Source organism: Malus domestica, chromosome 13, assembly GCF_042453785.1.
Source record: "Malus domestica chromosome 13, GDT2T_hap1".
NCBI classification, from domain to species: domain Eukaryota; kingdom Viridiplantae; phylum Streptophyta; class Magnoliopsida; order Rosales; family Rosaceae; genus Malus; species Malus domestica.
Genome location: NC_091673.1, coordinates 19,092,097 through 19,106,874, shown reverse-complemented (window position 1 = coordinate 19,106,874; position 14,778 = coordinate 19,092,097). Strand labels below are relative to the sequence as shown.

General features: G+C 37.3%; 2 protein-coding genes across 2 annotated transcripts; one reads left to right on the top strand and one right to left on the bottom strand.

Annotated features, from left to right (window-relative positions):
* Window positions 1-3,449: 3,449 nt before the first annotated feature.
* On the top strand, window positions 3,450-3,785 carry LOC103414717 (uncharacterized protein At4g14450, chloroplastic-like). The gene has a single exon (XM_008353082.4). It carries the CDS (start codon window positions 3,450-3,452, stop codon window positions 3,783-3,785), a length of 336 nt encoding a protein of 111 aa, XP_008351304.1.
* A 4,159-nt stretch (window positions 3,786-7,944) lies between these two features.
* Window positions 7,945-14,071, bottom strand: LOC139190842 (uncharacterized). Its single transcript, XM_070811331.1, has 5 exons — window positions 13,520-14,071; window positions 11,401-11,459; window positions 11,174-11,199; window positions 8,286-8,345; window positions 7,945-8,048 (listed from the first exon to the last, which is right to left on the bottom strand). The coding sequence occupies exons 1-5, from the start codon at window positions 14,069-14,071 to the stop codon at window positions 7,945-7,947; spliced, it is 801 nt and encodes a 266-aa protein (XP_070667432.1).
* Between the last annotated feature and the right edge of the window lie 707 nt (window positions 14,072-14,778).

Here is a 14,778-nt window from a genome sequence, read left to right as displayed (position 1 = left end):
CGGCTCTGATGATGGTTAGGTGGTCACTTGTAAGCCTTGATCAGCACTATTAAAATGCTTTTGGGTTAATCAAGGCTTACAAGTGACCACGTAACCATCATCAGAGCCGTTGGTCAGATATAGTTGATGCGTCGTTCTTTTTTGATGTCGTCCAGCCAAATAATAATAATAAACTAATTAATAAAAAAAAGGTCAAAATCCAGCGGAGTTACACGGTAATGCCCAAAACAGTCGGTGGTGGGGCCCACGTCTGAATTGGTAACGTAAAATCTAGATACCTTAAGAAAGTTGTTTAACTCGGTCTCTGTTGCCTTTCGGTTGGGAGGTTTTGTTGGCTCGCTCATAGCTCCAGCTGCCTACTCCCTTTTCGGCTCAGCTTCAGATTTTTTTATTTTTTTTTCAAAATTTTATTATTATTAAATAAAGAGTTCAAAACAATTACAATAATTGTAGGAGATGATAAGGTCATCTCCAACCGAAGGGTCCAGAGGGCCGAAAATAGCCCTAAAACCGTCTCCAACCGAGGGCTAAGCAAGAGGGCTCGGGAATCTGGGAGGGCCCCACGGGATCGGAGAGGGCTGGAGGGCTGGAGGGCTGGCTGCTTTCGACCAGCCAGCCAGCCCCGGGCTGGCTATTTTTTTTTTTAATGTTTCTTATTTCTGTCGGTTACAACCGACAGAAATAACATTTTGAATTCAAACTTCCAACGGCTAGCGCCACTAGCCGTTGTAAATCCTTTTTTTTTTTTTATGAATTTAAATCTTTTTTTTTTCTTTTTTTTTCTATAACTTCCTATAACTTCTATTTTACAAAATTTGTTTCAATTTTTTTTTAATTCTATTTTTTTCCTATAACTTATATTTTACAAAATTTGGTTCATATTTTTTTTCATATAACTTCTATTTTACAAAATTTGTTTCATATTTTTTTTTAAATTCCATTTTTTCCTATAACTTCTATTTCACAAAATTTGTTTCATATTTTTTTTAAATTCTAATTTTTTCCTATAACTTCCTAAGCCATTATACAACATTAAATTAAATTAAGTAACATGAAACAACATTAAACAATATGAAACAACATTAAATAACATTAACCGACATAAAAATTATACAACACTAACCAACATGATTTTTAAATAAAATTAAGTTGTAGTTTTTAAATAATAAATTATGTTTGGCCCTATGGCCCTTTGGTCCTCGGTTGGAGACGGTTTTTTTTTACAGGGCTAAAACGAGCCCTCTGGCCCTCTGGCCCTCGGTTGGAGACTGAGGCAAATATGGCCCTGTACTGTTCATTAAAATATTAATATCTTGGAGAATCTTGGAGGGCCAGAGGGCTAAAACGAGCCATCTGGCCAGCCATCGGTTGGAGATGGCCTAAGGTTTTGGACATGGGAGTAGAAATTTAACACTATCCACTAGTATATGAAATCACACATGCATTTTTAAATTGTTAATTTTAATGAACATTGTTGCTAATAGAATAATTGAAAAGAGATTTGAATATAAAACGTCAATGTAACGAAAACGCTTTTAATCAATTAAATTACAATTCTTATGTACTCATCCTCAGATTGTCTGCACTTTCCGATATTCCATTGTTCAAGTTTGGGAGGAGGAGGGAAACTTCACCATTGACATACGCGTAAAACGTTGAAATTGTTGCATTGTTTTCGTATAGTTGATGCATTTCATAATGGTATCTTCGTTTAGGCGCGTAAGTTTTTTTCTTTCAACTGCTTATTTTGTTTTATTTTATTTTTCAAATAAGTCAAGTTCAATTAGGGGTGGGTTTAAAAGACCAAAAACCGAAAAAAAATCGGATTGAACATTGAACCGAAATCGAAAACAAAAAAAACCGAACCAAACCTTTTTGGTTCAATTTCGATTTTGGAGGTTCGGAAAACCGAACTGAACCGAATCTCTTTACACTCTATAAATGTATGCCCCTGATTTTTTTTGTAAAACTTTGTTGCCAAGTTTGAAACTAAGCCTAGGGCATTTTCAAGGTACTAGTTCAATTAGGGAGGTTATTTCATTGGTTATAGAAGAAAATTTTTGAAGGCTTTGGAACTTGGAAAAGCTTCTTTATTTGTTTGCTTTTTAAATGAATACGGTGATCATTTTTCTTTGCAGTTGAGGTTATTGATAGAATATGATTGGTTTATATAATATTGTATATATACTACCATCCCACTTTCCACTTTCCCATTTTCTTATTATTATCTACCAATGCAAGCCTCTTTTCTAAATTTCATATTAAAAAATATCAAGTTTTATAAAATAAGAAAAATCGAAACCGAACAGAACCAAAAAAAAAAAAAACAAAAACAAACCAAACTGAAAAAAAAAAAAACCGAAAGAAAATTGAACCGAATCAAACCAAACCAAAATTTTGGTTTTGGCCAAACCAAACCGAATGAAATTGAACTCACCCCTAAGTTTAACTTGTTATTTGAAACTTAAATCATATGAAGTATTCAAAAAGGCCAAACTAAATAACCTGATTGGTTTACAAAAAATAAAATAATAATATGAGTGGTTTGGTTAGTTTTTACATTCTTTTATCTCCCCTCCAGGGCTGAAGCCAAAAGAGCAAAGAAAGCCAACCAAGGCTAACAACATTTGAACATAGAGAATCCCCTTACACGCTTCCTTCCTATTTAGGTCTCTTTTTAACTAATTTTGAGTCTTTCGACCAAATTAACTTTACTACTGTCTGATTGAAAATGGATAATAACTTAATCAAACCAGTCCAAATCGATCACTAAGTGATTAGTTATCCCTTCGACATCATATACCTGAAGCGTGAAAACTCAATTTTCTCCTTTACTTCTTTGTTCTTGCTCAACATTTATTCAAACCAAAAATCTTCCCACCGAGTCCGACCTTATTTATCTCTGCTCCTTGCTTCCCCCAACCCTAGAATCCAAATTTCAAGAGCGAATTTGCTCGAGATCGTTCCAATTCTTGATTGTGATGAATTTGATTTGATTGAGAATATGTGACCGTGATCAAAATCATGGGTCGTCACTTGTAAACCCCTAAACTCGAACATTTCTTTGCTTATAATGTGTGTGAGCGACGTGAATGTTAAATCCAGTTAGGTGATAAAGTAAACAAAAAACCAAATTGTTTTTTATTTCTTAAACCAAACCGTACCCAAAACAAAGTAAAAATTAACGCGCGTTCCGTGCGTTTGAGAGTCGTATTTTGTTGGAGTGATACAGCCAAGGTCGGGGCTTGAAGGAGCCAAAGCCGCGTGCCAACCATACGCCTTTCTCTCTCCTCCCTCTCTCTCTCTCTCTCTCTCTCTCTCTCTCTCGCTTATATATATATTCACACCCCCTCACCACTTCCTTACGTAGTTCCATCTGTTGCACACCAAATCCCAAATCCATCACTCTCTCTCTCTCTCCCGTCCGAGATCTCATCCAAATCAAATCAATGGCAGAAGCACCGCGACCGAGGTCCGGCAACCGCCGCCAGCTCAGCCGCCTCCAGAGGCGAGCCCCGCCCCCGTCTTCCCTTCAAATAAACCGCGTCCCCGATTGGAACGTCGCCATCCCCCTTCTCTCCCCTCTTGTCTCCCCCGATCAACCGATCGAGGCCAAATCCCGTGACGACTCGCGGCACCAGCAGAAGGAGCTCCCGCGCCACCATCATCAGGGCGCGGAGGCTGACAAGTCGGCGCAGGCGGCGGTGTTCAAGAAGTGGCAGCACCCTGCGGCTCCGTTTTGCTACGAGCCGCCTCAGATGGCCCGGCCTTTCGTTCCTGTGTAGTTAGTTAGCCGGATTCAATCCGGTTTGTAAGGGTTCTGATGGACCCTTGTTAATTTGTAAAAACATTCTGTGTAGATCTCATCTAACGGTGTATGTGCGTTCATCTTAGTCGATTTGTGATCAAGCATGCACCTGATTTTGCCAATTGTTTCGTACATATTCCCCTAGAAAATTGATTAATGCTATGACTCGTTTATTAACACGTAATGTGTCTGTAATCAGAATATAAATTGAATTGAATTAACTCGTATATCAATCAGACTGCAAGGAATTGAATTGAGAGTTTAAAATGGATGGAGTCAAATTTAAATCAGAGGAGGAATTAGGGGTTGGGGGAAAAGTTCATGAGATGCCATTTTCGTGGTGGAAGGGGGATGATTTGGTGAATCATTGAATCCAACGGTCATGATTCAGTCAAAGGTTCCATTGTATAAAGTTTGAGTTATTTCAAAAGTTGTCTAATTCTTTTTGGCCTTACAAAGTTGTCCAATTTCCAATATTTTACTTGATTATCACTAACAATACATCTACTTAGTACTATAGTCTAATGATATTCTTTTTCACTTATAAATGAAGGTTTTAGATTTGATTTTTGCTAAAAGCGAAATTAAACCACATTATTACTATCCTATTGTGAGCTTAAGCTCGGCCCCTCTCTTTTATTGAAGGAATATTTTGTGAAAACATGTTCATTTAAGCAACATCATATAGCATGCAATTAACAATTAAAGGCGGAATCATGCTTGCATGCACTTAAAAACAAAACATTAACCATGAAATTCAAAGCCTTGTAGATTGGTGAACCAAAACTCAACTCAAAACAAAGTGAGTTGAAATTTATACCTTTGTAGATTCCTCTTTGCATAAGCAAAGGCTAATCACCCAAAGAGAGGGCCTTCATTCCTTGCATCTTAAATCTATGGATTTGGATGGAAGAATAGGTTTCTCCAAGTTCCCAAAATAGGGAACCTCTAAGTCTCTTCACCAAGGTTAGATTGGAGAAGATATGAGTGACCTTGGAGTAGTAGGATTGCTAGATGTACCCTCCAAAGTGACCTTCCTCCTAGAGAGAAAAGGAGAGACATGTTCTCACCAATTTTCTCCAAAAAGAAGCCCTAATGAATTTTAGCTATAAAGTCCTTTATATAGTCTCTTCAAATAAGTGACCTAAAGAACCAAAACAAATTTTCTCCTTCATGGCCGGCCACCTAAAGGGATTTGGGCTTTTGGGCCTTTTTGAATCTTTATTCATTAAATTGTCATACAACTTAAGTTAATGGGCTTGACGTTCAAAGCCCATTGGGCCTTAAGGTCCAAAACTATCCCGAGGTCTTTAACGAACTTATTCGTTTGATTAATTAACATATTAATTAATCCTTGCCATAAATAAATGATTAAACCATTTAATCATTCTTACTCATCTCCGTTTAATCTCCAATCTCCACCTCTTATGGTGTGCGATCCATTAGGTTCCTTTTAGCGAGGCAGTGGGCGATTAAAACCATTTTACATCGATTGTGAATTGAAACTTACTTTCAATTCTCCCTTTAGTGATTACACACGTTTAGGGCTTCCACAAACCATGAGTGACACCTAGCAGCATATCATGGTTACCCAAGCTAATCAGAAGAGGTTAGAGAACCTATTCAGTTTGGGATTACAAATGCAATACGGTCTTTCTCTAATCTAATACTCTTGACCACATTGTTTGGTTTGATAGTTTATATGTTCATGTCTACTATCCAATGTGATTCGTGTGCTTATATGATTTCCTTGAATGTGATTTAGAACGACTTTTCTAAATCTCATTCATACTCTGGCCAGAGATTCTAAATCATATCATAGAGTATTCTCCCTCAAACAGTTTGAAGGTTAGAGATCCCTTGTTGCGCATTCACTTGCCTCCATGGCTAAGTGGCTTAACCCCAACGATGCCGTGGACACCCTCCTGATGGAGTGACTTTGACATAATCAAAGATCAAGGACTTAACCACAAGACAACTATGATGCCTCAGGTCAAAGGACTACTTTGCATTATCCCAACCATGAGTTCTCATGTGACATGAGTATGAGAACTCTTCGTCGATCACGTTCAGTGAACTCATTCTCTATTGAGCACCTACGTACTTGTCTTGATGTCACACACACCAATGACTCGAGACTAGTCACTCTCCCTGAGAGAAGACATAGCACGTACCGATCTTGATGGACTGTCAATGCCCAATTGGCAATCCTATGATCAGGAACATTTAGGATGTGTCTACGAAAGAATGGTCTCATGAATCTAACTTCATTAGATTACATTCTCCCAATCACATATTCCTTGGACTTTATCGTTTAAGCATATAACATTTATATGAGACGGCTCAAACAATAATCTTTGCCCTTTATATTAAACTAGATTAGTTTAACATGTGAAATGTACGTAAAGTATCATCATATGATTGGCTTTAGGGCACATTTCCAACATTTATTATAGATAATATCGTTAGTAATTAAAAAAAAAGGTTTTATTTTTTCACAAATGGTCCTTGAAATTGACCCTTACCATCAAGATGGTCTCTGAAATTGAAAATCAATCAATATGGTCCCTGAAAATAGGTGTCACAAATCAATGTAGTCATTCCATCACAATTCTCTTAACAATTCTGCTAAGTACTGATGTGGCACATAAATGGCTCCCATATGTCATTTTCTTCTCACAAATGGTCTTTGAAATTAACCTGCGACATCAAAATGGTCCTTGAAATTTAAAATCTATCAATGTAGTCTTTCAAGTAAGTGTCCCAAGTCAATGTAGTCCTTGCATCACAATTTTGTCAAAATTTTTGTTATGTATTGATGTGACACATAAATGGATTATACAAGTCTAATTAAATTTTAAAAAAATACAAATAGGTTTAATAATTTAATAGTTAATAAAAAGTTGTAAACCCAAAAACTTAGTCCTGCAATCACCTCTCATCTCAATATACATTCCTCTACCTCATTCACTGTCTATTCTCTAAAAAAAAATCTCAAAACACCCATCTTTACACACTCCTACTATAAGAAAAAAAAATCTATTGTGCAAAAAGGTGTTTAGACAAATTTTTAATTAATTATTAAACCCACATCAGCACATAACAAAAAGTTTTACAGAATTGTGGCGGAAGAATCATATTGATTTGCGGCAACTATTTTCAAGGACTACATTCATCGATTTTCAATTTTAGGGACCATCTTGATGGTGTGAGTCAATTTCAGACATCATGTTGATGATGTAAGTCAATTTCAAGGATCATTTATGATACAAACTCGTAAATCTTGTGGGGCCCATTTATGCATCATATCAGCACTTAACAGAATTTTTAATAAAATTATGACATAATGACCACATTGATTTGTGATACCTATTTTCAAGAACTACATTGATTGATTTTCAATTTTAGACCATCTTGATGGTGAGTGTAAATTTCATGGACTATTTGTGATAAAAACCCTTAGAACAAAAACCAAAAAAAAAAAAAAAAAAAAAAGCCAAAACAAACCAAATTTTGTGTCATCTTTTCTTTTTATGTCGTGTTGATATAAAATGAGGAAATGTCAGGCGACGCTTTTGAATGGTGCCGTTGCAAACAACGGAAATCTACAAAATCAAACAATTTACATTAACTCTAGGGAGTAACGATTGTTCAATAATAAAACATAAATTAACTCGGAAGTTTTTTATAATTTTCACGGATGTAGAGGTGAATTACTTGATACGAGTGTTTTGTCAGTAGTTTCAAATAGGGCTGGGCACGAGACGGGTCAAGCTCAATTTTGAAGAGACTGGACCGGATCAGGGTTTAAAAGAAACGGGCCCAACTGGGACCTAACCTGGCTCGTTTGAAACATGCCGGGTCTACGGGTCCTTTTTTTTTTATGGAAAAAAAATTGAATTTTTACAGCAGCACAACTGCACATATTCACATAATACAAATTTTAAACATTACAAAGTCCAACATCTAAGTCCATAGATTAACATTACATCCAAAATAACAACATTACATCGTTTAGCATCGTTTGATGCATTAAATCTGAGACATTGAAAATAACATCCGAGACATCCAAAGATCAAATCAACATACAAAATAACATCTGAGAATACGAGACATACAAATTCCGTAGTCCAAAATCAAATAATCCAAAATAACATGAACATGACATCCGGAATAAATTCCAAATTAACATCCGAAATCACATCCAACGTCCAAATTCCAACAACATTCCTCATTGAATCTGTAAGGAAAAATAGAATATAAACATGAGATCCATTCATACGCAAAAGATCATTGGAAACTAAATTAAAGTAGAGAACTCTCCCAACCACTACTTTGTATCCAAAAAAAAAAAAAAAAAAAAAAAAAAAAAAAGAGAAACTTAGGTAAGGCTTTAGGTAGTTCTCAGTCCAACAGTAGCATCATTCATTTCTTTAAATTAGTAAAGTAAAGATTTTGTACTTGAAAGAATAGAAACCTTCTTCAGGGCCTTCTACTTGGCCTTGAGATAATGCAAATCCAACTTCAGTAAAATCGTCTGCAAGAACAAATAAAAAATACGAAGAGATCTAGTTCAGGATCACCTGCTAAATTTGAACGATACTTTCATGAAAATTTAAACTTTAATAAGAAAATGCAGAATTCGATCAATCCCAGATTGAGACTTATATGCTACTTAGATCAATCTGACTAAATATTCCTAGAAGTGAAACTACAAAGCTGATATGATCTAAGCAAACCCTATCAACAACAATATTCTATAGCAATGTAAAAAAAAAATGATGTTTTACAGCAGCTGCACAAATTGAAGAAAAAAACTGATTTTTTTTACAACAACTGCACAGCAGCACAGTAGCTGCACATTGATGAAAATATGGAAGAAAACCCCCAAATTAGAAAACCCACATCAAACTTAATCAAACGAAATTTTGAACAATTAAGCAAGTAAACCCAAAAAAGAATTAGCTCAAGAACTACAGTCCAATTCAAATCGAAAACCCACATCAGAATTACATACATCCCAATAGATCAAACTACAAACACACAAGAAATTATGCAAAATATGGGAAGGACTAGGTTTAGATTTGGCAGGTTTTTAAGCATCAATTAACATCAGAGGTTAAGGAATTCACCTGAACTGGTTGCGGTGATGAGGTGTTGGTGGTCGCGACGGAGGTGATGTCGTCGGGGAGGAGAGAAGGAGAATCGAGAAGATGGGTGGTGCAGGTGCCTGGATTCTCTATGTCTGGGATGTCGTCGAGGAGAACAATCGAGAAGATCAGCTGTCGTGGTGGTCTCCAGGGCCCAGACTCACGACAGCAATGATGTAGGGGTGGTGGAGAAGATGACTGACGGGGAGTGACGGAGTGTGGGTGGAACCGTGGAAGGGAGGGGATGAAGCATGCAAGAGACGGAGAGTCAAGGACTCGAGTTTGTAATCAGAGAGGAGAGTAAGGTAAAAACTAACGGTGAAGATTGGATGGTATGTTACTTTTCAATCTTGTTCGTCCATTGCAACTACAAACGGGCCTATCCGAGGCCCTGTTTTTAAATACACCTGGAATCGGCCCACCCTTAAAATGGCATTGCCCTTCCCCCGCCCTGTCCCATTTCCCCTATTAAAAAATTGAAACCGACCCGTACCCGCCCCGAACCTTGATTACTCGCCCTGACCCGCGATTCCTATACTTATTTACCCACCCCTAGTTTCAAATGTTCAAATTCAAAGAATTACGTTCTGCGAGTGTTTTGTGAGTGATTGCAAATGTTTAGATTATCTTGAAATTCTGCAATCTACAACTATGAGGTAATTTTTCATTTTTTTTCCGTTTGTCGGAAATTTCTTGTTACTCAAAAGTAATTACTGATGTTGTGCCTGATAAGGCTTTGTGAATTCTCTAAAATTGTTTTGAGTTTAATCGAAATTAGTCAACAACGTGCCACATAGGTTATGTAAGACCATCTCCAGAAGGTCGAAAATGGCTCAAAAACTCTCCAACTGATGGCCAGGCCAAAGGGCTCGTGGACCCCACTAGACAAAAAAGGGCCAATCGGCCAGCCCCTAGTCAGGCCAAGATTAAAAAAACCAATGGCTAGCTACTGACGTTAGCTAGCCGTTTTTTTTTATTTTTTTATTTTTTTTTTACAAAATTTTTAATTTTTTTTTTTTAATTCTATTTTTTTTCCTATAACTTCATAAGCCATTATACAACATTAAATTAAATTAAGTAACAGGAAACAACATTAAACAATATGAAACAACATCAAATAACATTAACCAACATAAAAATTATACAATATAAAAAAACATTTAACAACATGAAACTTAAACAATATTTTTAAAAACATTTAACAACATAAAACTTAAACGCCTACTCCATGCTTCTTTTGGCCCAAAGATGTGCAATAAGATCCTGTTGTAGGTGTAGATGCAAATTTCTTCCTACTTGATCTTAGACAAAATTGCACCTACAAAACAATTAACACCTTTGGTTAAGGCCAAAAGCCTCATGCGCCCACGATGAATGGGAGGGGGGGTGACACATCCCGACCCGGATTGTCCACTAGGACTCCGAATCGAGTTGTGCTGGCCGACACCTGGAAGGTGACGAAGCCTTAAACTGTAGTGATGTGGAATATGTGAATAAATTTTAAACCTAAAAGTGTCTAAATACGAGAGTGCACTGTGAGTGGAAATGAACTCATTTCACACGTGACGTCAAAGTATAAGTAAAGTACAGTAGAGTGGATTGAGAACATACCATCAAAGGTAATCTCCAATACCAAGATTTGCCATGAATCCTCGTCGATAAGAAAATTCAGCTATTAAAACCTGTAGGGGTGAAAACAAAACAAGGATGAGTGTGCCTGAAAATAAAGTTTTAATAAAGACCTTCTAAAACGTTATAAGCCCTCGCTGTAAAACATGTATAGTCTCCAGAAAATCATACCACATATAAGTATGAAATCAAATGTAAATCAACAGTAAATCCTTAAATATTCCAAATCATTACCTATCAGCAGCAACATAATAAAATCAAGTGCTCATCAATCTATGCTGACAAGCGAGTCGGAGTTGCCCAATGCAACCTATATGACTCATAAACCAATCTATGATAACACATGAGTCGGAGTTGCCTAATGCAACCTGTATGACTCATAGGCAACTTGTACGACAGTGTCGGAGTTGCCTATTGCAACATGTATGACAAAGCTGGAGTTTCCTATTATTACAACAAGTACGACAATGTCAAAGTTGCCTATTATTGCAACTTGTACGATATTGTCGGAGTTGCCTATAACACAAATCTAGTCATACCATAACTCAATCATTTCCAATAACACAATAAACTCACCTGAACTTACCTGCACGTCCCGCATTCACCTTAGCACTTCAAAGCATTCACAACAATTATATATAGGTAATATGCATATGGATATGTCATGATGCAATCTAAAACTCGATCATATCATAGTATTTTAGAATATATAAATATGTATATAACATGGCATAAAATGCATAAATTAATTTAAAAGCGTTTGTGGAACTATCAGTTATATATATACAATAAAAAGGGAAAAGACCCACTCACCTGAGGTCTGCACTACGACTCCCTAGCATGAATATTGAGACGTCACGAACGATCATCACCTAGAACAAATATTCAATCACGTCTCAAAAATCTTATCAATAAAACATGTAACTTACATAAAACATATCCCCAAGGATGTTCTAGAATGATTTGTAACTCATTGAACAAAAGTCAATTGTCGATCAAAGATCGACGGTAGGGTCCATAAACCTACATAACTCAATCTGGAAGATCCTCACCTCGGATTTCCAATCTGTAACTTCCAGAGATCCACATTATGATTCTAGAATAACATACTAAAATTCTACCATGATCCGACGGTCGAATCTCAGCCAATTGCCAAAATTAAGTGACGGCCAACGTTTTATTTTACGAACTTACAAATCCAATTTGGGAAGATCCGTACTTCAAATTCCCAATCCATAAGTTTCTAATATCCTCAAATATTACATACTATAATATATTAAAGTTTGGTGACGATCCAACGGTCGGATCGTCAATTCACACAATGTTCAAGTAGCGGTCTTTAACAAAACTATGTTCAAACGATGAGATTTCATCAATCGGACTTCACCTATGGAATTGGGGTGTCAAACTTAGTTTAGGAAGGTTAGGGGGTGACTCGGCTTACTTGCCGCCGCACACAGCGGTCAGCCGCCCCGATTCGCCGGAAAATTCAACTGTCTCCAAAAATTCTCAAATTCTATAGAAATGAAGATCTCCAAGAGTAGAGCAAGTTTTATACTTGTGGACAAGTCCAATTTAACCGGAAAAGGCTTCAATTTCACTCAAACCCGCTGGAAACCCTAAGGTGGGTGTTCTTCAATTCTCCTTCCTCGGTGTTCCAACGCCCCTACCACTAGTTGGGTCTTGTTCCTGGGTCCAAGGAAAGTTGGTTAAGGGTGGTGGAACTTACCGGAACTGCATAATTGTCGTAGAGCACCTCCGGTGCTTCGGTGTATTTCTTCACTATTTAGGCCTTAAAAACCCTTGATTTTTGGTGGAGATGGAAGAGGGGAGATTGAGGAAGAAATTGCAGGTGGAGGATGGATGCAACTCGCCTGAAAAATGGTGGAGATTGGCCGGGATTTGGCCGGGTCGGAACTGGGTTTGAGGTGTGCACGTGTTGAAAGGGAAGGGGATGAGGTTCTTCTCTCCTTCCTAATTGGTTGATTGGTTGCTTCTCTCTCATCTGATTGGTCCCTATTTTCTCTCCTTGAAGCTAATTGGCTTCTTTCCCACAAGGTGGGAGTTCAAATAATATAATAATCTAAAATGTAAGTAACCAATTTCAAACGTTTGTAACTATACCGTTATAATCCGGACTCGCAAACGGCTTTCGCCTATGCATTCGTACCAACGAGTAGCCAATTCAGGCTTTTAAAATAAATAAAAACGTAAAATTAGGGACGAGTTGTCACAGGGGCGCTTTGGCTGAAGAACCTCCGATGCCAAAGTTAGAATTTAGAGAGAAAGTGTGAGAATTTTAGAGAATTTTAGCAAGAGAGTTGGAAGTAGTTTTTGGAGAGAATGAAGAGCTATTTATAGGGATATGGCCAGCCCTATTAGGAGAATAAGGACCAGCCATTTGGGGTATTTTTTTGGTGTAATTAGGTCCATCATATATTTTTGCACGAGCCTTTCTTGACCTATTTGGATCCTCTTGGTCGTCATCGGACTCTCCATCAATATACCCATCTCGCTTATCCTCCACAATCATGTTGTGTAATAGGATGCAAGACATCATGATGGAGTCCAAATTTTCTCGACTCCACCCTCTTGCCAGTTCCTTGATAATCTTCTACCGTGCTTGTAGAACACCAAAAGCTCTCTCAACATCATTCCGGTATGCCTCTTGGTGTAAGGTAAAACACTTTTCGGCGTCATTTTTAGGGTTTGGAATTGCTTGGACTAGTGTCACCCACTTTGGGTAGATGTCATCTACCAAGTCATACCCCATATTATACTGACGGTCGTTGATGTAGTAGTCAAGTTAAGGTGATTTACCTTCCGTCAGGTTATTGAAGAGGGGTGAACGCCCAAGAACTGTAATGTCATTTTGGGATCCAGGGACTCCAAAGAAAGCATGTCAGATCCATGTCTCATACGAGGCAACCACCTTTAACATTATAGTTTTCTTTCTCAACATTCCACTAAAGCCCCATTGCCATTCAGTGGGACAATTCTTCCAATTCCAATGCATGCAGTCTAATGATCTTATCATGCCCGGAAACCCATGGTATTCAACTTTGCGAATGAGCCGATCCATATCTTCTTGATTTGGCTTGCGGAGGTACTCCTCTTTGTAAAACTGAACAATTGTGTTACAGAATTCAGCAAGAGTATCAAGGCATGTAGACTCAGACATGCCATGGGTTTCATCCATCAAATCAACTAGGGAAGAACCAAGGCAGCCTGCTCTGTCCAGCTTCTGTTGAAAGTATGGATTGACCTGATGGACATCATGAAGTAAACGCTCGAAGACATGACGCCTCATCCGGAAGTGACGTCTGAAATCATCTTCTGTGTACACCGAGTTAGGGTTGAAGTAGTTGTTCATCAGATTGGCATGCGTCATCGCTCTGTTTCGTGGTTTATAAGAGAGACCAGCAATAGAGCCACCCCATTGAGGTTGTTCCTCAGTTGGCTGACACACCATGGCCGCAGCCATGACTGCCACATATTGTGTGTTGCGTCATGCTTCATCTTCTTCATCAGACTCCTCATCTTCTCATCTCATCTGTGCCAATTTTTCTTCCAATTCGGAATTGGACAAGGACCCCCAGTTGGAATTCGAAGAAGATCCAAAGTTGGAATTCATTGTAAACTTGAATTGAAAGAAATTGAATTGAAAGATATTGAAATGAAATAGATTGAATTCAAAGGTGTGTGAATTATAGCCCAATATCCATCCTATTTATAGCAAAAAAAAATCGAATCCAACGGCTTGCTGACGTCATGCTGACACCAACTAGCCGTTAGATTTGAATTTGAAATTTTTTCGGCCAAAATTTGTAAAAAAAATATTAGAAAATTCTCATTGTTTTCCTATAAATTTAAGTTGTTGCAGTTTTTAAATTTAATTTGTAGTTTTTAAATTTAAGTTGTAGTTTTTAAACATAAGTTGTAGTTTTTAAATTTAAGTTGTTGTAGTTTTTAAATTTAAATAATAAATTATGTTTGGCTATATGATCATTTGGTCATCGGTTTAAGACGGTTTTTTGTGACAAGACTAAAATGAGCCCTATGACTCTTTGGCCCTCGGTTGAAGATTGTAAGAAATATGGTCATGTACTGTTCATTAAAATATTAATTTTTTGAAGGATCAGAGGACCTCGTTCGGTTGAAGATTGTCTAATATGATTTAATAAGCTTGTT

Bases quoted from the DNA above. Each gene is read 5' to 3' on its own strand.
- LOC139190842 (XM_070811331.1), bottom strand. From the start codon at position 14,071: ATGGCTGCGGCCATGGTGTGTCAGCCAACTGAGGAACAACCTCAATGG. The intron at 8,346-11,173 runs GTAAGTTCAGGT...TTGTTCTTGCAG, and splicing joins GGTGAATGCGGGACGTGCAG to ACGATTTTACTGAAGTTGGA. The intron at 8,049-8,285 runs GTTTCTATTCTT...TTTTCCTTACAG, and splicing joins AGTAGAAGGCCCTGAAGAAG to ATTCAATGAGGAATGTTGTT.
- LOC103414717 (XM_008353082.4), top strand. From the start codon at position 3,450: ATGGCAGAAGCACCGCGACCGAGGTCCGGCAACCGCCGCCAGCTCAGC.